Source organism: Miniopterus schreibersii (genome assembly GCF_964146895.1).
Source record: "Miniopterus schreibersii genome assembly, chromosome: 2".
NCBI lineage: Eukaryota > Metazoa > Chordata > Mammalia > Chiroptera > Miniopteridae > Miniopterus > Miniopterus schreibersii.
The window spans coordinates 27105734-27131464 of NC_138102.1; the positions used below are offsets into that span (position 1 = coordinate 27105734).

Below are 25731 nucleotides of genomic sequence, written 5' to 3' on the forward strand. Positions count from 1 at the left end.
GCAGTCGGATTCTCGGATGCCCCTAAGGTTCTGCTCAGGCCACGGCCAAGCCTAGGTTAGGAGGCAGCAGGATGCAATATCTTAAGCAAAAAACACCAATAAAGAGAAGTTTTAAATGACACTTTGGTACTGATCTTTTTTGAAATGTTTAAGTATCTAAAAAGCCAATGAGCTGAGCTGTTGAGCTTTTCTAATAGAAATGGATTTCTTAAAATCAAAATAATGAGTTGAAAATTAAATTGTAATGCCTTTAACACGAATCTGGTCCTTTTCATCATCATAAGTACTTGTTTTTGTTTTGTTTTTTGATGAAACATAATACAGTTAAACTTCTCAGAAGAAGCATGCTCTTGAAGTTTCTGTTGAAAACCCCCAGTACGTTAGTCTCTGAGGCCCTCTGAGCACAGAAGCAAACTCCTGCCCAAGTGCCACTGAACTGCATGTGACAAAGCACAACTTAGTGCTGTTTCACAAGAGTGCTCACTGTGAAGCTATCCACTATTCAATGGAGATAAATAAATATTTGCAGAGAAATACAAGGCAAGTATTGTGCGTTATTGATCCAGATATCGATAATGCTTTAAATTACTTGGTCACTTGCTGACAACTCAAGCAAAAGCTGACCCTGGAGTTTGGAGGCAAGAGAAGTACAGGGTCCTTACGGTATGAGACGGCACAGAATGAGGCTTAATGGGGGGGTTGCTGACAGATGTGACTTTCGTTTGCTTCTGTAGATGGTCCACCCATTCATGGAGATCCTGCTGGTTGTTGCATGACACTAATATCCGCTCAATCATGCTCCCTAGAAGAGATGAGAAAAACAGGCTGAAATGGAAAAATAGGTAGAAAGCACACACATGCACATACACACACCCAGAGTATAATTCAACAACGTTAAACATCAGCCCTCTGATATAGTCAAGCAAGATCTACACACAAATGGTAAGCTGCCTCTCATCATCACGACAGATAGCATCCACAAAGTTTTTGCCTATCACCTGATATTTCAAATGCATTTCTATGATTTTCACTGTCCTCAAGCTTTGTGATTGTCATTCCTGTCGTTGGTAGCTTTCCCTAAAAAAGACCCCCCCCACAAAAAAAAAACAATTAGTGCTTTTCTAGTAAAGAAGGTACCGTTATTAAAGTAAATACTAAATAGTTTTAGAAATGGCAGAGGAACTGCATTTGTAAACCACGAAAGCTGTTGTTTGTACCAGGATGCACGTACAGTACAAAAAAACCTCTATCTCAAATAATCATACTACTATAATCAACAAATTGAGCCATCAAAAAGATACAGAGCAGCAAACTAGAATACAAATAAATCCCAACTGGTGAGTTACTCTAAATATAAACATGAGAACACAAAAACATTACACATTATAAATAAATAAATAAACTAGAGTCTATGGTAGCTATTTTAAATGACATGTTTATGAAAAGCACAGATTCGCTTCATAAAGAAATGCAGAGAAAGTTCCATGTCTGAAGGCAAAATAAGGAGGAAACTGGAGCAAGAGGAATTGTACAAGTTATACTTGGTTGCCTACCAGACAGGAAGTCAGTAGTTGTGCTGGGCACTGCACAAAATGCAGAACATAGCAGCCAACCTGTCCATTCTGAAAACAGAAGACTTGGGAACTGAAACAGGAAATGTCACTGGAGAGATACCAGAAAATGATTGCCAACAGCCTTGCAGGACATTTGGTCCTATCCAAAACACCCACCGAGACATTTGGTTGACACCAAAAGGTCCGTGAAATTTTGTCCTGTCAAAAACGTCCACCCTTACAAAGACATCCCTGAGTTCAAACAGCCCATAACATTTATTTTTCCTTTTGGTTTACAGGATTAATACATAAAAAGTTATAATGTTTTATTGGTCCAGTGATTGTGTTGTGGCTATATGGCGGATAACCTTTCCTGCCTCGGTAGCCTAGCTGGTCATGGCACAAGGGAGTTAGGTAGATGGGTCGGTGTGGACCAACTGTCTCCATGGTACCTGGTGACCACCCAAGTATTTAGGAAAAGTCTATCAGTGTTTAGGGCCAAGCTGCCTGCGAAGAAGGACTCTCTCAACGCCTCTGAAAACAGCAGTTCTCAGCAAGGTAAGGGGGAAGGGCTGTCTTGCAGAGGACACTGGCAAAGTCACAGAGATGTGGGTGCTCCTGATACCTATAGGGAAGAAGGCCAGAGGTGCTGCTGAACATCCATCCTACAGTGCATGGGACTAGAATGATCCAGTTCACCACATCAACAGTGTCCAGGCTGAGAAAGCCTGTCCTGACGTTCGGTAGGTGAAACAGCCAGTGCTTGGAACTTCTGTGGTCAGATGCACTTGAAAAAATGCTGTATAATGCACACTCCTTTCCAAGATTTATAACACACAGAAGTGTATTAGTAGCTTTGAGAAGTTCTACGGAAATAAAGCTGTGTGGCTGCATTTAACCTAATAAATCAACATCAAGGGATAGAACATTCTGGCTATTGCTAGATTCAATGCTTTTTAATGTCCCTCAAAGCCAGAAATAAATATTCACAATACATAGGTCACAGCACTCAGAGATTGACACATCCCAGGAAATTGTGCAGAGCAGGAAAACAGGTCCTACTGATGGGATGAGGTCTCCCAGGTGCATCAATGCCAACATCCAGCAAACGCACCAGCCTGGCCACTAGGGGCCTGACCTGACCCAAAGAGCAGCCTCTGCTTCCTCAGCCAGAGCAGGGTACCATCGCAGCCTCTTCAGGTATAAAACATGAAGCCAGAGAGAGCGGACGAAAAAAGACTCAGCTTTATGTTTATCAGGGTGATTTAGCAAAGCAGGAGCTGCCAGTTTAGGGGAACCTAAGTAGCTGCTATATCAGCCACAGACATCTGCTCAGAAGCAGCGTTACAAATCAAGAGGCATTATTTTTCTGGGTTTGTTCATATATATTTGCTTTATCTATTTTGAAGTGCCCCTTTTGGAATAACTGTGTGATGCCAACTCCTCTTTGGCAGACAAAGCTTTCTGGAGATACAAACAAGCTGTAGACACTTTTGACTCAGGATTCACTAGTGTTCTTGTTGAGTACAATACAAAACAACACACTCTTCTGAAGAAATGCAACTCAGAGGAAACAAAATGGTGACTTCTATTGAAGCAGTATCTGGTGATTGGCTAGGTCTTTGCATACTGATGGGAAAGGCATTAGCTTCTATAACTACATAGAAAAAAGGCAATAAAACTTTACCAGAAGCACCTACTAGACATACAGGGAAAATATAATCTACCCAATAGCAGCACTGTAAATTACAGCCGGACCTCTGCATCCATGTTTCATGTCCACAGATTCAACCAACTGCAGATCAAAAACAGTATTTTCTACCCATGACTGAGAATCCGAGGATGGAGAAGGCCAACTGTATGCATTGTTCTATGGCACTTTATGAGAGACTTGAGCAGCATCTGTGGATTTTGGTATCTGAGAGGGAGTCCCTTGCAGATACCAAGGAATGACTGTGTTAAAAAAAAAAAAAAAATGATATTCCCTTACATTTTCTTCTTAAATCAGCTCTCACATCTTCTCAAAGAAAATCAGTGAAATTATGAAATATAAAGAGGTTAAATGATCATTCACTACTACTTATATCGCCTGACATCTGCCAACATCTCTTACAGTGTTACACCACTTATGAAACATCTCAGCCTGAAACACTGTCTCACACCCAGCCCACAGCGGCATCCATGATGGCACAATGACCACGAAAAAAGTGGCAACTGCAAGACATGACTTCAGGGGGTGATACAGCTGGCCTTGCACCTCAGTATTTGTGCCCTTAGGAGAAAGCTCTAATAAATTTATGAATAAATGAATAAATTTCATTCGTTTCCTTCTTTTTTTGCTTAGGATTAATACAAGGATGTCTGTACGGTGACATCAAAATAGACAGGAGATGTGTGTACATATTTGAATGTATAATACTATAAACGTAACACTACATACAACACATAAATAGGTACAGGGAGCATTTAATGCAAAAATTCAAAATATGCCTGGAAATGATTCTTAGATCCACAATAAAATATAAATTTAAAATGTGTTTTACCTGATATATAAAACCACTCATCCTGGGACTGGCAGACAACATTAGCAAAATATTTGGGAAGAGCAGAAGGTATCTTTCATTCTTTTCCTAATGTAAAGAACAAACAAACCCAAGTAATTTTTTAAAAAAAACATATTTACAGATGTGAGAACAAATATTTAAATTAAGTCTTATGAAACATTATACTATATTTCCTGCTAAGGTATTTCTCTCTATCAAATTATATTAGCTAAATTAAATGGAAACAAAATTAGAACGAATTCCTAGACTCACAAGTAGCCCATGTAATGTCTTTTTTAAAAACCTGGTTAAGGGGTTCAATTCCTCCATTAATTCTTTTCAATTAATCTAAAATTTTCTTTTTGTGATTGGAAGAAAACAGAACAAAAGAACTTGTAAAACTTTAGTGGGGGCAGGGGTAAACAGGTGGACCCTTCATGCTAAAAAATGGGTAGAATAAAATGTTAAAATCAATTCTGGTCTATTAATAATTCCTGGCACTTCCATAAAACTCCCGATTTGTCAATTTAATGTTGTTTGCATCCATCCCGTAAACTTAATCTAGTTCACATGAAAGACTTAAAAGCATATTTATGTATTAAAAATCATTCACTTCCATAAGATAAGTAAAGCCCAAAGACCACAACTAAGGGACAGAAATTCCCAGGACCTAAAAGGAGACACAGAAAGTGAAACGCAGACAGCCCTTGTCACAAGTTGCCATTTAACATCTGCCCACAGAAGTGAAATATTAGGAATGAGTGTCCCCAAGCAGACTCCAGAACACCAGCCATGTGCAAAGTGCCTTGAAAAAGACATTCTATACTCTAAGTTGTTGAAAACTACTTATATTCCCCTCTTAAAGATGTACAATATGCATTGTTAGGCTCTGAGAAGCCCTGTCAAAAAGAAATCTTTACAACTAATTATAATATTTTCACTCGTGATCATAACAATTTTGAGTAATTTTTGGGTGACTGTTTTGTAGATCTAATATTACAAAGAAAACACTTTGGGAAATGTTTCTATAGATTTTTAAATAAAATTTTAAAGTGCATAACTAAAAAACAATCTGGAAAGATTTGGGTTTTTTTTTTTTAACCAATGTAGCCTATTAGAAAGTTGTGATTTCTTATGATATCCAAATTAGTACCTAAAGGGCTGATAATCATTTTTTAATTTCATAGGCAGGAAGAAATATGCATTGTGAGGATAAGTTTCAGTTTTCTTACTGTCCTGAAAGTTTCATGTTTGAAATGGTTCATTCGTATATTTTGATCATGTTCATTATTTTTTATAAAAATAGAATAAAATTCAAAAAGAGGTAATCGCACAGCAGTATGTCACTTCTGGCACACCCAATGGACATATAACTCGTGAATACTGAAACACAAATTGCTAATTTTCACTGTGTGGGGATATCACAAGAATCTCATTTCATCTCTCACTTAAACAGAACCTGTAAGACAACTATGATTCCCATAAGCCAGGGGTGGGGAACGTCTGGCCTGCAGGCCAAAATCATTTGGTCTGGCTCTGCTATGCCAACTGCTGGCAGGACTAGAAATTCAATAAATCTAGGAGCTTTTCTCATAGTTAATTTATTTTATATAATATATCTTGATTGATTTCAGGGAGGGAGGGGGAGAGAGAGAGAGAGAGAGAGAAACATCAATGATGAGAGAGTCATCAGTGATTGGCTGCCTCCTGCACACCCCCGACTGGGGATCGAGCCCGCAACCCTGGCATGTGCCCTGACCGGGAACTGAACCGAGATCTCCTGGATCCTAGGTTGATGCTCAACCACTGGGCCACTCCCAGCTGGGCTCATAGTTAATTTTTAAGTTGATAATTTTGAATGGCTCAAGAATGATGTTATAAATATCCAAATGGCCCTTGGCAGAAAAAAGGTTCCCCACCCCTGCCATAAGCAAATACCAATTAGTATACATAATAGAAAAGTATAATGATCTAACTATCGAAAACAGTAGATTTCCTAGAATGGTAGTGTTGGTAAGAAGCCCATGGCCAGAGGCACATACTACTGTGGCAGACATTTGTAAAACTGAACTCCTAATGAGGGATCTAAAATCAAAATCCCATCTGGATACCATCTCTTAGTTGATATTGATACAGACTTTGACAATAACTGTTCTTGGCTGCATCTCTAAGCTGATCAAGTAGTACACAGTCAGCTAAGCCTCTAACATACCAGAAACCAAAAGGTAGACAACAAATTTTAAGATAGGAGTCCTATTAAAATGTTCTCATCATTTGATAGTCCTTTAAAATCTTGTATTACACAATCATAAAAACATAACATTCTAAAGTATTTATAATTTTGACTGTCAAAAAGCATTGATAAAACATAAATAACATTTAATGCAAATTATGTTCAGCTCTTAATTTTTATTCAAGGCCTTTTAATGGTTTCGGGGAAACCAATGAGAGACTGGAATAATAAATTCCAACAGCACATGGCTGGTGTCATTTCCATGTGTTTCTTCCACTGCTGTTCCCACCTACTCTTCTCTGCACAGTGGGGCAGAAACCTTCACAGCACACACTCACACGGCAGTACCTCACTTCCGGCACACTGAATCATGACCTGGGACATGTAAATGACGTTGCCCAGGGTCTTAATGTCATCTCCTTCCCAGCTCCGGATGGCTTCCGTCAGGATCTGCAACTCTAGCTCTTTCCTTTTCCGTACATCTTGACACTGGGCCTGAAAGACACAGAAGAATACTATTAAAAGAGAAAAACATCCAGGATTGTAAGTTTTGGCCACATTGCTTTTTATCTTACTTCTTCTTAAGACAAGTAATTTACTGAATGATGTGTCTAATTGACAAGTATGGAATCAATGCAAGAAGCAAACCTGCTCCAGAATAAGAAAACTGTTTTAGAAAAATATAGCAGGTTTTGCCACTTTTAGAAGAAAGAATGTAGACTGGACAAGAAAAATATTTTGACTTTATTAATATCTGCCAACATAGAAGACTGAGAAGAGAGGGGAAAAAAGTATCATTTGTGCTATAAGGTGCGTATCTCAGAAACATACAAAAAATAAAAAGGAACCACTAGTATTCCATTTCACATTCTATCACTATAGACACTGGATGGAGGTTAAAAACAAGTTAAATCATTTTCAGGTAGCTATAGCATCAATTATGTGGTGCCTTTTAAAAATTTAAGCAATTATTATTTCATTGTTCTAGTGTCCAAAGCCTAGCAAAGCATGAGAATCTATCAGCCATGGAATAACTACATACTATATGTATGCTTATTTTTATTTCATCAGAGTAAATTATACATCACAGGTAATTTTTTTTATCATCTAACTTTTTTAGCTGAAAAACAATTTTTCTACATTCATTTGCCATGATACTGAGAAAAACACTCCATAATACACTTAATCACTTACTGAAAGGTTTTTGAAGGCAGTCATGGATTTTTGAATATCTTGTCTATCTGGATGATAATCCTTTGAATAAAAGAAACACCCCATTAGCTTTCATAATGAAAAGCTTTTTCTTAAAAAGGAACTCTCTACAGACTATATTGAATCGTCCAATGCTTTTTAACCAGTAATGCATCCTCTTTTTCTCAGCATTAAAGTACCACCTCTTATTCTTTAAGGGAATCATGGAGCCAGCGGCCTTAGGGGAAACAATAATTTGGAAGAGAGAAGCCAAGAGCTGGAGTAAGGAAAACAACATCTGCTGTGGTGAATGCAGATATCACACACCACACCCACTCCTTACACATGGCCTCTGCTGCCCTTTACAGAAAAAGTTTACGAAATCCTAACCAATAACTTGAACCCAAATTTCTGCAAGGCCCACAGCCTGTTATTGGGAAATAAGATAAATACATATCTCTAATCAAATGATGCTTTTTACATTATATTACTTTACAACGTATACATTTAATATTTGTAGCTAAATGCTCCTGAGAGGACTCCTCAATGTTATTAACATTTTCTACCTTTTAGAACTTTTTCTATCAGCAGCAATGGGTGAAAGAAGAGATAAAGGAGCTGGGATAGGAGAAAAAACTTAATATTTAACAAAATCATTGGAAAATCCACTGAATTAAAAAACCTTGGTAAACTCTTTGTTGGTTCTGGCATCTAAAATTAATCAATAATAATAATAATTTCTTTCACAGTGGATAACAGATTCCAAGTGACAGACACGTGATAAGCAGTACCTCCATGTGTCTCTCGAGTTCCTTGAGCAGAGTGGGGTACTTATCCAGGCGCATGAATGGTTTGCTGAGGCCAGTTGTCAACACGAGAATCCCCGGACTGTTGGCACCTTTCATCTCCATGAACTCTCCCAACTCCTCACTGAGCAACAAGCAGCCAGCAATGAAAGAATAAGACACCGCTGTTAGAGTTCAGCTTGATGACACTCCCTTATCCCCACTAGCAATCACCAAAAATATAACAGGGTATCATTAATATTGTTAAAACCACACTAGCCGAACATGTGTTGGTTATTTCAAAACACCAAAGGGGAACCTCAGAAAGTTCATGTTATTTCTCTCATTATGAGCAAAAACAATTGTGCATAATATAGAATACATATGGTTTCTATGCAATTGCACTCATGCAAGGTCATTTCGGCAAATCAATTTCATAGAAGTCTTCAAATATAAGTGTGTATTCTTAGAGCTAGAATAGACTTCAGTTATCTGGGAACTTCAAGATGGTAAAAAATGAAAGAGGGAAAAGATGCTTTAAAACAACAATAACCTGAATCAAAGCATTAACACTCCAGATGCTTATCAGTCCACCAAACAGCCTTTGAACATCAACTGTACCCTAGAGCATTTGTGAGGGAAACAAGCATTTCCCAACCTTCAGAGTGCACAACATGGCACAACAAAATAATTAATACTTACTTAGGCTTCAGAATTTCAAAAGTATTTTCACATCACCATTTCATTTAATTCTTACAATATGCAAAGAAGAAAATTATCCCCATTTAGTGTTGAGGAAACTGATTATATATTCAGAAATTTAAAAAGCTTGAAAAAGAAGTTTTTAATATTTTTACTACTCCTCTTTCACCATCAACTTCACTATTATTCATGTTCCTTTCACAACCAACAATGCCGTCCTGATGCCTGTACTATCGTGTACACTATTTGCCTCGATAGTTACAATTCAGCAGCCACGGCATTGAGAATGACCCCAGGATGGCCAGAAGTGCAGTGGGAGTCAACCTCTGTCACTGCCCATTTATGACTCATATCAGTGACTGGAACTCTTCGTTTCTGTCTCTCCACCGAAGGACAGGTGATGTTTAGGGTCCATGTGAGGACCTGGGTCTGTGTTCCTCACTGTTGCTGCATGTGTCATTCCAGACATGGGACACTAACGGACAGACAGGCTGGGAGAAAAGGAAGCACCAGCTCAGGCCACCCACTAGGAAGAGAACACAGTGAACTCTGAGTCTCCGTGTCACCTACTGGGAAGAGCATTTAAGTGATGTCATAAAATAAATAACCTGGAGTATAACTGAACACATCGGACCTCAGTGTAGGTTACCTGACTCTGAGCACAGGGACCAGCTGCTGCCTCGCTTCCTCCATCCCTCCTCCACACAGCTATACTTGGCCCTCTGCCCAAGCTTCTTGGGAACACCAGCCACACTAAGGGCTCCTTACCATATTTAGGCTAAACCATTTGAAACTGCCAGCTCAAAAGTGGTTAACATAACAGCTTCCTATGGTTCAACCCAAAATGACTTCATGTGGGGAGGTGTGAGAACAAGAGTTGGTGCTGGCACTCCCCACCTCTTACTCCATCCTCAGCTGATCATACTGATTCTGCTAATGTACCTAAAGGAGAAATCATCTTACTTAACTAAACCAACTTAGAAATATAAGATTTCAAATATCAGGTTGAAAACAAATTAATGAATCACTAGGAATTAGCTTTACATTGCTTAAGCATGTAAGACCTCTTTAGAAGACTACTTCTATCTAAACTCAGGTTTGTGAAAACTCAGGTGGTGTAGTTAAACAAGCAAGGTGCATTGCATTTAAAATCAGAATGCATTCCTGGGCTACATATAAAATACAGTAATAATGTTAATAGTACCTGCTATCTAACTACCTACCAATCTATCTGTACATACAGATTTTTAATATCACTTTTTTAATAAATATACACACATTTAGGAGATATTATCAAAATCAAAGTAAAGTCTAAAAAAAAAGTGCAAACATAATCCTAGTTATAAAAAAAAAATACCACATATAATAAACAGTTTCTCATTTCTGTAAGAAATAAGGCTTCATGTAAGATAGGCATCATGGTGATGCAATTTAAAATGTCACCACAGAAGCTGTCAAACTACTTCTACGGTTGTGTGTGTGCCTGCTTTCATAACCAACACACAATTCAGTATCTCTGAGTATATAACTTTGTGCTTTCTAAGAATGGTTTTCTCAGGAAAACCACAGCAGGGCTGGGATTACGGAAAGCAGGAATAGTGATACTTCAGAACCTTGTTGTGGATTAGTTTAGCGTTTATCCCAGAGGTCACGGTCATTTAAAAGCCATGAGCAGTCTCCTAGAGTACCTGTTTGCATAGTTTTATCATCATTTCGCCTTTTCCTTTCTTTAGCATTGACTTCTTCCCATAAGAGATGGGTAAGTGAAGAGTGCTCCAAGACTGACTCTCACCTGCACCTCCTCTCCCACTTCTCCCCAGCCCTCTGCTGAGCTCAGGCAGAAGTGAGAGCTGCAGACAGGACGGTCAGAGAGAAGGGAGTGACACTAGGGGACAAGCACTCTGTGCTGGGCATCAGAGCAAATGCATCTGTACATGATTCCTGTAAACATCACTCTGGGCCTGTGCCACAAGTGTTGTTACGCATGTTTACAGATGAGGATGCCCAGTGAAGGCCGCTGCCTCTGTTCTCACTACTAGCAGGACAGCTGAACTCGAGTGGGGCCCCGAGCCTGAGTAGACACACTGTGTCTATCTGGCCTGGCCCCTCTGACTACACCATACTGCTTTGTCTTTCACATTCACAATGCCCTCCCCATGCTCCTCATAAATCCTTACTCAGAAATGCTCCTTTTCAAATTACAAACTCTGTCAATCCCTAAAGCATGAGTAGAGTAAAATGATGGATTTAAGAAGGAGCAATTTATATCTTATATGCATTTCTCTAAGTATTGAACAACTGACCAAGCACAGTCTCATAAAAATGAAAGTTTATGGTACTACAACTATATTTCAGCTCCCTTAAATATAATCCACGCAGGGCTTTTCTATCACAAGAAAATCACAGAGGAGTCTATTCATGTCATTTTTGATATTTCAGGGTTATATTTTAAACTCTAGAACTACAGTTATAGCAGAGAAAAATTAACAAAACTAGGCAAGTTATCCTTATCACCCCTCTCCACAAAAAAACCCTACAACTAAAAATGTAAGTGAACTTATACAAGCAAAAGTAGCTTCTTTTAATATATATGACATTTGTGTAAAGCCAGAACATGTACAGTTAAGAAACAGAACTTTATAAATCTTTATAAATCAATTTCATTTTTTTAATTTTAAAAAAAAATTTAGTACAATAAAACAAAACAGTTGGTTACAGCTATTTTGACAAAACAATGGCTCTTTCAGCTTAATTTCTACTGATGTGAGCAATCCTTATACAACATTATCTCCTCTGTATTTACTGAAATGACACTGTGGGCTGCAAGAAGGCAACAAAAGGAACACAAATAAGGAGAACTACCATGTAGCCAAGCAAAAAGTAACAATTAAAGTGCTGGGGGGGAAAAAACTCATTTCACAGACTAAATTATGAAACCCATAATTCATTCAAAATAGGCAGGCATGAACACATGATGTCTATTATTATATGATAATGCAAAAGGTACATATCAGTTATAATGCTAGAACTGGTGGTTCTGTAAATGCATTTACAAGATTCACATTCAGAATTTAAACTAATCCAGTAACACTGCAAATAAGTCTTTAAAACTTCAAAACACTACACTTAAATCAATCCTTAAAAAACATATTCAAGCATAAACATAGATGAATCTACCCGTAAGTGTGACAGCTTTAAGACTTCAACAAACGTAGGGAAGAAGGAAAGTGGTTACAGGTTAAGATCCCAGAATGAAAAGTGGTGAACGCTAACAGAAGCTACTAGCCAAATGCGATCCTAGTCTCCATTCATGGACTTACGCTTCAGAAGTGGGGTTTGACCTGTGAACAGAGTGGGGACTCTCGCTGCTCAGGGACCTCAGGAGGGCACACAGGCAGCGCATCCTGCCTCACCCAAGTCTTCTCTCGAGGCTCACACTCTCGGGGCATGAACTTTCCACCCACCTCCTGACTTTGGGACAAGCCACATGGAGGAGGCAGTTTCCTCACTCTGAAACTTATCTGTATTCTTTCTCTGTTATTCTGAGAAAATGCTACACTTACATTTCAGCTATGACACAGTCGTTAAAGTAACAGTACAGAAGAGAGGACAAACAGCACATACTGGCAAGCATTTCCCTTTCAAGTGTTATTTTAGGAAACTTTAACAGTCTGAATTTGCTTTAAATGTCATCTTCAGGGCAGATCCTCACTTCAATGGGAAAAATACTTAGAATCTTTCCCTAAAATTGTTCAGCCCCCTCCATACTTCTAACCCAATCCCACAGAATCAATCCCCCCAAAAAGAGGGAGAGCAAAGATAAAAAAGATTATAATTTTGCCCTAACATTCTGTTTACTTTCTGTTTATCTCCCTCATCACTTCATCAACAATTCCTTTACAATTTTTCAGAAACATAAACGTAATCCTTGCATTCCACTTCTGGAGAAATTTCATTTAATTTCTAATTCCCAGGAGTAGACAGAAGAGAGCATAACTGAATGCATGTTTCATGGTTTCAGAAAGATGCACGCTAACATAGCCCACCCTCCTGGAAAGGTGGGGGGATGATGAGGGAGGGGAAGTCCTTTGGGTTTTTTGTTTCAGTTGGACCCAGTATAACCTAATCTCCCCTCTCTTTATCACCATGTCAAAGACTGCTGCTTCACTTCAGGACATTTATCATGTTCACTCACTTCTGACCAGTTTATACATGTTTTGCTTAATGCTTACAATAACCCTATGAAATAGGCATTCTTAGAGATGTGAGGTGACCCAGGCCCACCAGCTTAAAAAGGGTAGTAAGGGCTCAAACCAAGTCTAACTGATCCAGAAGCCCTGCCACCACTTACATACTCACAGGGACACGACACTTGAAACCCCAACTCAATCTCTAAGCAGCTCAGCAACGCTTGCTTACCAAAAGAGTTCCTAAGTTTTAAGGTGAAATATTTAGAGTAAGATGAAGTTAAATATTAGAACTAGAAGCATAGTGGCATTTATCTTGATGCTAAGTATTTTTCCATTTATGGTTTAAAAAATTTTTGAAATGTTTTCGAAAGAAACCAGAAACATTTTTCTAAAACACTTTTTAATAAATGTGTGTCTCTTGTACTCTAACATCTGCTAATGACTGCAGCGGTTTCTAAGTCTTACAATTCTCAGGAAACAGACTTGTCTTAACAAACTAGCAGAAAATCTGTATATTCTGTTTCACGTGTTTTAATTTTGTTTCAGGTTAAAACATTAAAACTAATGGTCGCCAATTTAAGGTTGAATATATCTATAAAACCCAGCCCTAATTTTAAATGGGACATTTTCTTTTACAGCAAATCTAACTCAGACTCATGTACTTCCAGTTTTATGATCTGAGAGAAATGTGATTCTGGTACCCTGATTTAGCTTGCAGCTACATTCCAGAATACTTACCAGCTCCTTCAACTCACTGTCCAAAGGGCTCTAGAATGAAGGGGAGACATCAAAAAACATCCTTTTCTATTACAAAAATGCTAATATGCATTTCAAAGACTTCTTACCAGTACTTTTCAGGCACTACTTGTAAGGGGTAATTAAAATTTTCATTGTTCAATAATCAAGTGAATATTATCATTGTTTTTTGGAGGGTACCCCAAGAAGTCCTTTCCTTTCAGGTAAGATGTCTAAGTGAACGCACCTGTGCTCCGTGAGAACATTCACTGCAGATGGGTGATTGGCACAATATGAAAGGTACAAGGTTTTCATTTGTGGCATCAGATTTAAAAAGCAGCCTCCAACTCTCTGCTGAGCTTCAGGCAACCTGGAGATATGCAATAAAAAGGAAATAATCCTAAATTTTACAGACAGAAGGAAAATTGCTAAGTAACAAACATAGATTATTTTGAGCAAGAAAGACCTCCTTGTGTACCACCTCTATGAAAACAAAATATACAAATCATAGCACGCATAGAGCAGGGAGAAGTACCTACCTTCAAAGATGCTCTCTACAAAACAGTGAACTAATCCTCAACCTTTTCTCCAGCATCCAGATGCCAGGACCTGTACAGAGCAGAGCTACAAACCCCAGTCCAAGCTTTTTTGGGTGGTGAGGAAAATAGATATCACAAAGCCTTACATTTTGCATAAAATGAGAATTATAAAATGTGGCTATATGGTAAGGTTTTCTACCAAAGTAGCATCAAGGTAGGCACAAGCAAAAATACAAAAGCCACCTTTCCCTTCAGGTGAAGATTGGGCATTGAGCACATCAAGCCCTCTCCTTCCCAAATCCACACTATAATGACGGTTACCTTGATTCTTTAGGAGCCATAAACTCACAAGAACAGAAAGAACAGAAAAAGAGATGATTAGAGCCAACTATGGAAGCTGAAAAGCAGATGATGAACGGTCAAAACTGGGCAGGGAAATCCAACTCCAAGACCACACCTGTGCCCCTAGCTATCAGGCCGCCCTAAGGCGGTGGGGCCACAAACATAGCTGGGTAAACGTCTGTGAGGCAGCAAGACACTCACCTCTGAGAACCAGGTCACTGGTTGAGCACACCAGCAGTGACTCAGAGCAGGGTTCCTTAAAAAACAGGAAGCGTAAAAGGACACTGACCCACCCTCCCTCACCCCAAGTCTCCCTTGCCCACCAGAAGCCCAAAGCACAGACAGGAAGGATTATAACCTTCAAAGCAGGAAAGCCAAGAGAGACTTCTCTTCTTCTGAGAGAATCTGACCCAGAGAAACAGTGACCAAAACACAGTAACACCAGGGGTTCCCCAACAAAACAGTGAACGAGGTACAACCCATGGTCAACACTTTCACTCAAGTGTTTTAGTGCACCAATCTTAATTTTAAGAAGACACAGAAATATGACCAAACACTTTTTGGGGGGAAAAATCTAACAAGAACAACAAAGGACAGAAGGTAGGCGAATATGAAGGGGGCAAAACATTATAGTTACTCTTCAGGGAGCAGAAAAATAGTCCAAAGAATTGTAATTAATCCTAAAAGAAATTACACAAGATCTACAAAAAAGAAAAGGATGCTTTTGTGGGAGGGAAAAAGGGGTTCTACAGAAAGTAACCTCACAGGGTGATCTGATCATAAATTCCTAACTGGGCAGGTCATGGTGGGCAGTCATGGCCCATACACATTTTTTAGTAAAAGGTTTTTCTTCTCTTAACTATCCTGTAATCCAATCCCCACCTTGCTTTCTCCCATCTCTATGTAATCTTCCTTAGTTCCCTCCTTAATTTCAAATGCACAGAAAGAAACTGTTATTCCCAAACGCATTTATCTCAGTCTGTTGACAGGATATTGCTTCCAAGTATATCCTCAGTTTGGCTCAAATAAAATATTACAGAAATTCTCTACAGGTTTGGACATTCTTACATTGACACCTTGAAAATAAAAACATTCAGGACAAAAATAAAGCTTTTGAAAATTAAAATGAAATAGCAATTAAAAAGTCAATAGGAAACCTGGAAAATGAAATTCTGAAATCTCCCAGATTAATGGGAAAAAGATTAGAAAACCAGGGTCAAGATAAAAATTCCAGATACAGGAAACAACCAAAAGAAACAAGTAAATTGAAGAAATGATCATAAAACTTAGCAGACTAAAAGACATGAATCTCCGGGAGGAAAGAACCCAAAGTGCGAGCAGGAGGGATGCAAAATGACCCAAACCAAATGCATCAGCATCGAAGTTCAAGGTCCTAGAAACAAAGACACTAAAGGATTTGAGGGAGAAACACAAGTTTCAAACAAAGAATCAGGAATTAGAACGGCCTGGGACTTCTCAACAACACTGAACCTTAAAACAGTGGACGGAAATAACTTCTGACAACTCTTCTCCATGCATCAGAATCAGTCTATGAACATGGACTAAGAGTGTACGCCTTCCATACACTCTCTCCTCAGAATGTTCTAGAAAATGAGAAACTGCAGCAAAAACAGAGGAAGCCACCAGCATCCAACACAGAGGTGAAAGGCAGCAGGAAGGCAGTCAAGGGAAGCTCTGAGACCATGCAGCAGGGCTAGAGATGAAAACCAGAAGGCTCCAGAGTGACTTCTAGAATATATCATTAATAAGTAGCTAATATATATGAATATGTTGTAAGAAATGAACATAAGCCAGGAATAAATTAGTGGTAGGTATAGAAAAAAACCCACAAGCAAACAAAACATGAAGGCAATTATCATCATTACTATTATGAGAGAAAGAGCAGGAAAGGCAGTTATTCTGGCCTAGAACATGGCTCAGCTGTCAATAGCATTTACATAATGCAGTAACCGGCTTATCTGGGGTTTTACTGTTTAGTTCATTTATCCCTATCTTAAGTCAAAGGAAACTAGCATCTGCACTGCTAGCAGACTCTTTTCCAAGTGTGAACTCCTAAATGAGGTTTTTAATAGTCTTCAGGAATTAGCCACAGTTCTATCTCCAAGATAAATAGTCACTGACCTAACAACTAAACTTCAACTATTTATTCAGACACTAGGAACAGATTAAAAAAGATTAAGAAGTCTTCTCTACCTTAAAAGTGACTGCAGTCTTTTTGGGTAATATGAAACAAGTAGAAAAGTAGAGGCACTATAAGACAGCCGATGATGCCTCAATTTTATGTTACAAACTGCTGCCAGACCACAGAGGAGGAAAGCACACGCCCTCCAGGAGAAGGCGCAAAGGCCAGCATCCTTTCTAAGTCACCAAAGACCAGTTATCACACACTGCAATGATGCTGCACCAGCTTTCTACCAGGATCTAGACACCTAAGACACATCCATTTTCAGACTACTATACAGACATTTGAGCAGGTGATGTTCAGGGACACAGTGCAATAGAACCTGGCTTCTAGAATGTGAGAGCTCTAGCAGGGAACCCCAACTGCCGAGCTGAGGGGATTGAAGGTAACTGCAATGAAGGGATGATAAAGTTTTATGAATAAGAAAAGAGCATGGTCAGAGATGTGCACATGAAAATGGTTAAGTTATAATGATTGCATAATACTGCTCAGTGCTGTGCCATATACTATGTTATGATTTCACTTCCCACCAGGTCCAATACCAAAGCCCCTGATATATTCAAAGGAGAATGTACCTAAAATCTAGATCAATGGATTTTCATTTTTTATATTTCATCAATTAATTAAAATTAAACTGTATTTTAGTATGGCTTATATATGAACAATTACTTCATTATATAAGGTTTTGTTTCTTTCTTTGGCCCCACTGAGCCTGGCCCTAGAGTTTCATTGCCTCTCTCAAGCCAATTCTGTAAGAATTCACTATACTTGCCACCACCATATAAATACAGCTTTACAGTTTATAAGCCATAGTAATCCATACTCCCTAGATGGCACCAGCAGACAGAACTCAGAAAGATTACATGAGTCATCCTAAGACTGGAGCCTAGGTCATGTGCTAACATGTCTCACACATAACACCATCTAAAATCACTAAATTAACAGAACAAGCAAGCAAAACTTACAAAGATGATCAATGCAGAATATGACAAGTATTAAAATTGAGGATTTTTATTTTGTTTCTCTCTTGTGCTTCGAGAGGTTGTTTTGCAGAGTATGATAATACGTAGGCAGGGCGTGCAACATGGTGTTGACGCCAGGTGCGAAGGAGCAAAGGGTGCATTGGGCTGTTAATGTCAGCCACTTCCACCTGAGGCCTTCAGGTAGTGCTAACACTAAAATCTGATAATGGAAGTGGTGTTATCAATGATCTGAGAACAATAACAATTATTATTTTAAAAATATACCTTTATTGATTTCAGAGAGAGGAAGGGAGAGGGAGAGATAGAAACATCAATGATGAGTCACTAATCCACTGCCTTCTGCACACCCCCTACTAGGGATCAAGCCCGCTACCTGGGCATGTGCCCTGACCGGTAATCAAACCGTGACCTCCTGGTTCATAGGGCGACACTCAACCACTGAGTCACACTGGCCAGGCATGAAGAACTTCTAAGATTTCATTTTCTACAGATTTTAATCTACTTTCCATCATAAAATACAAGTAAACCCAGAAAATACAAATGAATTTATCTGAAAGCTTGTTTTGAAGTCATTGTTAGATTCTCAAGTCTCATTAAATAAAAATGTAATAGGATTTATAGTAAATCATTACATTATAGGGATCATTCTATCATTTAAAATAGTTATTTCAAAGGAAAACTGCATTTCAAAAACTATTTTGTAGAGCACTAGCCATCTCATCTCCCAGAGTCCTGAAGGCAAGGCAGGGGACTGTTGCACCAGAGCAGGAGCTGCTCCACGTAAATAGAGGGCAGGGGTGAGAAGAATTGGCCCTGGGAAGAACCCACTGGCTGCTGACAAAGAAGCAAAACTATAAATCAGAGACTCTCACCAGGGAAAAGAGTCCTGGGAATCAATCTGTCTTTCAGACTATAGTGACTGGAGCTAGGATGGGGTGATGGGGCCTGGGGGCTCTGGATTTAGTGACCTTGGGAAAGTCACTCAACCTCTTTGTGCCCTGTCTTTCTCATCTTTTTAAAATGTTAATACAGCAAATTGCATGAGGATGTTAAAAGGAAGCCTATAGTTTGTTTTGAATTGTGAGCATGATTACTACAGAAAACATGCTTCCAAGGAGCCTACAACACAGAGAATCATGATTTGAGAAACAGGAAAAAGACTGGGTTTTATATACATCTAGGAGGTTCCATTTCTGGTTATAACTAAGTTACTCGTATCAAACTTACTACCTGAAGGCACCAGAGAGCAATCAGTGGTACAAAGATTCTGAAGGAGGTCTGGCTTTGGAGAAGAAAAGGGCAGTGGACATGTCTGTTTTCTCTGCTTTTAGGCCAATGGTGGTTAACTCTGTGTTATGTGGGACAGTTAAACCCCTGAGCTGCTGGGAACTCGGGGGGAAAACCCAGGAATGAGAGTTAGAGAATGCAACCCTGAATTTTGTCTCTGAATTCTGCCCAGATCTCTGAAAATTTTCAGAATATTCATGATTAACAAGAGAGAGACAGAGAGAGAGAGAAGGGAAATGGTTGATAAGGAAAGCTAGTCTCAAACATCTATTTCATCATGGAAAATCTAATACTTCATATCTATGTACCATAACCTCGAGGAACTTGACCAAAATAATACCTAAGTCAGGCCAAATTCAGAGACCATATAAGGACTGAAGCCTGATTAGATATATTGATATAGTAGGCACTTCGACAGACATGAGCAGACTAGGAATGATAGGCCAGGTATACAAGGTCACCAGGGTGGAAAGCCCCGGGTGCCTAGTGTGGACGAAAAGGGGCCATATGCTAACCTAACTCAGGGAAGGCCCGCATGGCGGCCTTGCAAACTCAGAGACCTAAAGTAACCACGAAGAACGGTCTGAAATTAAAACTTTTTTAACTAAAAGCTGTTTATGGTGGGTAGTCATGTGCTAGGCCAGTACCTTCCCTGACAAAGGTCAATCTTTACCTTAACTGAGCCTGTCTATTGTCTTTTGCATCTATGATAACATTCCTTTGGAATGTCAGGGTAACACCCCTTTTTCCAGACCCCACAGGTCACAACCAGTGCACTAGGGCAGAGACCATAAATCCTCATTGTTTCATCATGTTAACTGTTGACTGTTAACTATCCTGTACCCACCTATGTAAAAGATGTATGTGTCTACCATTTTACTTTTCATTCAATCCCAGAGGTCCCCCGACCCCCACTTTGCTTTCTCCCACCTCTCTACTCTATCACCAATGGATTTCACGTAACCCACTTGTGTCATCTCTTTTGACTGCAATGTATAAAATAAGGTGCAAAACTGCCTTTCTCTGGAGCATTAACTCAATCCGTTGAGATTTTGCTTCCCGGAGAATGTCGACAGGCTCAAATAAACTCACAAAATTTCTTTGCAGGTTTGAATGTTTCTTATGTTGACACTAGCAAAGGGCAAAACTGGGAAAACAAGTATTATAGGGTGGGATCTCACCCCCGGGGTGACCTTTCTTCTCCTAGCACGCCGCTACAAGATGTGGTAGACCGCTTTAGAGGAGGAACAAGGGGGCAAGAGAACTGCCTCGTTCAACTCCCATACAAGCCCCTGCATGACCACTCCCTTAAGCATTAAGCCCTAAGGACAGGGAGGTTCTGATCCACATCAAATATTCTTAGGAACAAAGCTTTAGGCCTGCTGACCACAGTGACAGTTTTGGTCAACTAAAGATAACATTTAAGCCTCAGTTCTGTTTCAGCTTCAGGCCCAGGAAAGCAGAGGAAGTGACACAGTGGCTGACATCAGGACCAGCTGCATAATTAATGACCCCCTATCCTAGGGCCGATCAACCAGTAGAGATCAGGACCAGGAAAGGAAACACCTGGGAAGCTGATGAATATTCTATTGAGATCCTCCCAAGACCTCCCCTAAAATCCGTCTTTGCAAAACAGATAAAACCCCTTAAGAGGAAGGACCCAGTGTGCACTCTCCCACTCTTGAGCACACTGATGCCTTTCCCACTTCCCTTTACTTCCCCCAGGCACATATCTTTGCTTTCTTTCTCCTAAGCTCCAAAGGCCATTCTTTTGCCTCTGTAACTTGTTTCCTGAGTCCATGCAGCCCAGCTGGCTCACTTCTACCTCTGTGACTTTTTAAATAAACTTTCCCTTATATCTGAGTTCTTGGCTCTGAACTCTTTCTTATCTAAACTAAAGGACTGAGGTCTGACATCTGGTGTCGTTCACCATTAACATTCCTTTACTACCCTGAATTTGTTTTTAAATCTATACTGTGAGGATAATAGTATCTGCCCTATTTCATAGGGCTGACATGAGGCTCACAAGAGATACTGTAAAATGTACTACGTAAGTATTAATTTATTTAGTCTACATTACCTATGCTAGCAGGAAAGGGGAAACAAAAATTTACTTCCATTTTGCACACAATAGGCCTAGCCTCTTGCAAAGACCCCAAATGCTGCCAAACGATCTTCATTCACCAAAAGGAAAGCAAAGCGATTCTCAAACTACTCTTTTTATGATTATGTAAGTAATCTCATTTTATGCAAACCAAAATACTGCAAACAAACAAAAATGTGAATTTCTGTTTGAGAACAGAATTTGGTGACATTGAGCTTTCCTTGCCCCACTTTCCAATATGAAGCTCCTCTATGAAACCTTGAAGCCAAAGCTGAGAGAGCAAACCTACTTTCAGCACGGCAAACTGTTACCAATTTAAAGAGCTGCTGGCACAGAGAGCAAGCCACCCTTCACCATTTCCAAGATTGAGAAAGACACATGCAAAAAGCTGAAAGGAAAACCAGAGACCAACTAGAGAGAAAAAAGTTTTCTGGTCCTTCTGGTGGCTACAAAAATAAAGATAATGCAAAAATAAAAGGTGTTACCTTCCTTTATCAAGCCCACAAATAAACAAACATCAAATATCACCTGGTAGACTAAAATCTCAAAATTTTTCACGTGCATTACGACTTCAAGTCATCCAACACCCAGTGGATATTAATATCCTGTAACTTCTGATGTTAACAAAGAATATAAAATAGTTGTCACACAGAAAAAAATCTCATGTCCAATCATCCAAAACATACCTGTCCCCTACCCCTGAAAAAAATCTTGGACAAGTGACAAAACCAAGTCCTTAATACATCCAAACAGCACATTATGTATGTAGTACTTTACAATTCCTCAGCTTCCTGATGGCTAGGAACAACACATTCTGGAAGATGGCGCTGGGAAGACTTGGCCTGCAAGGGTATGTACACACATACCTCCTCATGTAGCACATGGGTGGCAACTGGTGCCTCCACCCCCTTTCACATGCCATCCTCTCCTCTTCAGGGGTTATTCATCCCCTACTTTCCCCTGAACATCTTAAAAATCATCACTAACGTGAAATCCTCCTCCTTTCTCTGACCAGTCAGTAGATCCCTCCTTCAGAGATCACTACTGTAAAATTTAGATAATCTAATAAACAGCTTTTGCTATAGAATATACCTAAAAAATTCAAAACAACCTAGTTTCCATCTTTGAAAATATAAATTCTAAAATTATGTTAAACTTGATCCTTGAAATACCAGTTATACCAATTTGAATTTTATAAATTTTAGCATCTTACTTACTTGGTGCATTCTTCTAAAGACTGTACAAGCATTTGCTGGAAAGAACATATTTCTTCTAGATTTCCCATTAAATATGAAGTGTTTGCTGAACTTAACCTAGAGCCAAGAAAAATAACAGTAAAAAATATGTAAACAGTTTTACTCATATTCCTCTCCCATCCCAATGCCCTATTAAAGTCTTAACCTAATGAACAAACTACTTAGGTCTAAGGCAAACTGGCACACTAAATTCTGTCCTAGTACTTCACCCTCTATTCTCTGAAAATACAAGAGAACAACCTAAGGTAACAACTATTCTACAGTTAACACAATTTATCATCTAACTTACTTTTCACTGGTCTGCAGTGGCCGTAGATAGGTTGAAAGCACAGTCTGAAGTTCTTTAGAATATTCATTTTCTGTTTCCAAAATATTCTGTAGCACCTACAATAAATGATGAGTATTATTAGACATTAAGATATTTATAAGTTTTTAAAAGTTCATCACCATTGTTCACATTGTTGCTTCTGTACAGTACTAATGTGTTTAATATCATAGACCCCTATGATTACTAAATCCATGTAATTACTATTACCACGGCTACACCAATGATTTCATCTTACTATCAAGCACATCTGACACAGGTATACCTAGAATGAGACTAGAATGAATTCCTTCATCATATAAGAATGCCAAATCTATAGATAAAAAGGAAAAACCACTGATAATCACAAAAGCACAGATGCATGAATGAATCTCTAAACACTGTTGTGCAAAAGAAGCCATTCACAAACCACGCATCCTGCATATTCCATTTATAGTAAGTTCAAGAACAGGCAAAACTAATCTGCAATGGCAGAAATCAAAAGGGGGAGGGAAGTATAACAAGGGGGAAAGGGACATGACATAAATTACTAGGGTAATGGACATGTTCTATATCATGATTTGGGTAGTTGTTACACAGACATAAACACTTGTCAAAGCTCACAGAATTGTATCCTTAAAATCTATGCATTTTAATATATATAAAGTATATTTCAACTAAAAAAAACATGATGTTTACTCTTTAGATTGCATCTAGGAAATCTAAATCAATTTCTGGGAACCAAAGACCTTCATTAGATAATATGATAGTCTCAGATCATCCTATACACATTTATTAAAAATTAAAGATCTAGCAGTATAAAACCACCTTTAAAAAGCCACTACAGGCATACCTCATTTTACTGCACTTCTCTTTATTGCACTTCACAAATGCGTTTATTTAACAAAATGAAGGCAAGACCCTCCTCCACTAGTAAAAACATTACAACTCACTCACAACTGCAATACTCACTTTATTGCAGTGGTCTGGAACTGAACCCACAATACCTCTGAGGTATGCCTATACTTTATTTAAAGATACCAGATTAATTGTAAATCAATTAATGTAAATCAGTTAAAATGTTTCCTGGTATCCTAATATTAGTGTAGCAAATTTAGCCAAAAACCACTTAACTCCTAAAAATATAATATAAAAATTAAAATATAAAAAATAAATATAAATTGCAAAACAGCTGAACTGAAGCATGAGCCTCTTTCCATCAGTAATCGCCAAGAGCAAAGGCTCCTCACAGGATAAGGCAAGAAAACGCCAAGGTCTGCAAGTGGAGCCAGGATGGGCAAGCAAGCCTAAGACTAATTACCGATGCTTACTACATTCCCCCCACAAAGCAGGGGGCTTGCAGTCTGAAGTTCTTTAGAATATCTCAAAACCTTTTCCTTTTACAGAGGAAAAGACCGAAGTGTAGAGAGATTAAGTTACTCATCCAAAGTCAAACAGCTAGTGAACAGCAGGGCCAGAACGTGAGCCTAGATATCCCTGACACTACACTGCCCACCACTGCCTTCCCCAGATACCAGACTTTAGGGTATGAGTCAGGGCTCCTATGGGACCTGACATGAGTAAAGAAAGTGAAATCCCTTCTTCAACTATCTTTTTCATCCCCAGCATCATCTTTAATGAGGAAATCACATTACATGTACTTTCTGAGAATCTACTACATGCACTAACATGTGCTATATCTTCCAAGACTAACAAATCATCCTAAATTAATGCTACAAAAGAAATTGCAGAGAATAAAGCTATTAAATATACTCAGTTTTCTCCCCCTGGTTTCTGATAATCAAAATGTATCTTTAAACATTTAAGAAAAAAAGTAAATCATTAAGCTAAAAACTTAGATTACAGCATTAATAAGTGCACCATGGATTATTATTCTGTTCACAACTGTTTTCTGTGTACTCTGAGGAGAGACTACAGTCACTCATAAGTAAATGCAAACCTGATTAAATAACTTACATACTACACTATTTAATTTGAAGAGAATCAGAGGTTCTTTCACTGTGACACTGAACACTAGTTTTGCCCCTGAATGGGCCTATTCATGGAAGACTGGTGGAGTGAGCCAGAGGGAGGAGGGGCCACTCCAGAGTTCATTCCTTTGTGGAGGAATCTGGGTGCTGATCCTATGATTATAATGTCATCCTTCGAAGAAATACTCATTAGACACAAATGTCAAAGAACCAGTGGACAGAGAACACAGTGTGACACCAGCCACTGCATCATCAGAAAATTACACTCAAACCTGATTTTCTCCTTCAAAAATAACATGAAGTAAGCCAAGTATAATGGGTCATGGAAGTAAAAATAAAAATGTCACAGATATGTACAATGAAAAGTCCTTTTTCAATGTTAAAACGAAGGTTAAATTATATGATTTCATGTCTTAATTACAAATATTAGGAATTATTAGCAACACTGGTTAGAGTATGCTTGAAAACCTAAATATCTATTTTATAAATAGAAAACAGTTCCTAGGAGACAGAAAAGGAAAACTGCGAGAAAACATTACTAGTGTGAGTGAAAGAATAAAATGACGTTTCCTCAATGGTCGCATTAAGCACAGCAGGCAGCTGTAAAAGCTTTCATAAAAAATGTAGTACCAAAAACAATCCTCTGCCAAAAAAGCTACATTTATTAAGGCAGTTTAGTTCGTTCATTTCTACTACTAGTCATAAACATTATCTTCAAATCGGTGCTAAAAACAAGTTCCATAATACTGCCATTCAAACAATCCAAGTTACACTTAGCTTTTCCAGAAAA

At 38.7% G+C, this 25731-nt stretch overlaps 1 protein-coding gene across 7 annotated transcripts in view; it reads right to left on the bottom strand.

The window, feature by feature from the left end:
- ARHGEF7 (Rho guanine nucleotide exchange factor 7) overlaps nucleotides 1–25731 on the bottom strand; it is a 123917-nt gene that overhangs the window by 24344 nt on the left and 73842 nt on the right. For all 7 annotated transcript variants that reach the window (XM_081129386.1, XM_081129384.1, XM_081129388.1 and 4 more), the window contains 9 exons: nucleotides 22936–23030; nucleotides 22608–22703; nucleotides 14180–14302; nucleotides 8312–8450; nucleotides 7524–7583; nucleotides 6678–6824; nucleotides 4097–4183; nucleotides 999–1077; nucleotides 663–802 (listed from right to left, as the gene is read on the bottom strand). In XM_081129386.1, coding sequence (XP_080985512.1) covers nucleotides 663–802; nucleotides 999–1077; nucleotides 4097–4183; nucleotides 6678–6824; nucleotides 7524–7583; nucleotides 8312–8450; nucleotides 14180–14302; nucleotides 22608–22703; nucleotides 22936–23030 — 966 coding nt within the window. The remainder of the gene's footprint in view (nucleotides 1–662; nucleotides 803–998; nucleotides 1078–4096; nucleotides 4184–6677; nucleotides 6825–7523; nucleotides 7584–8311; nucleotides 8451–14179; nucleotides 14303–22607; nucleotides 22704–22935; nucleotides 23031–25731) is intronic.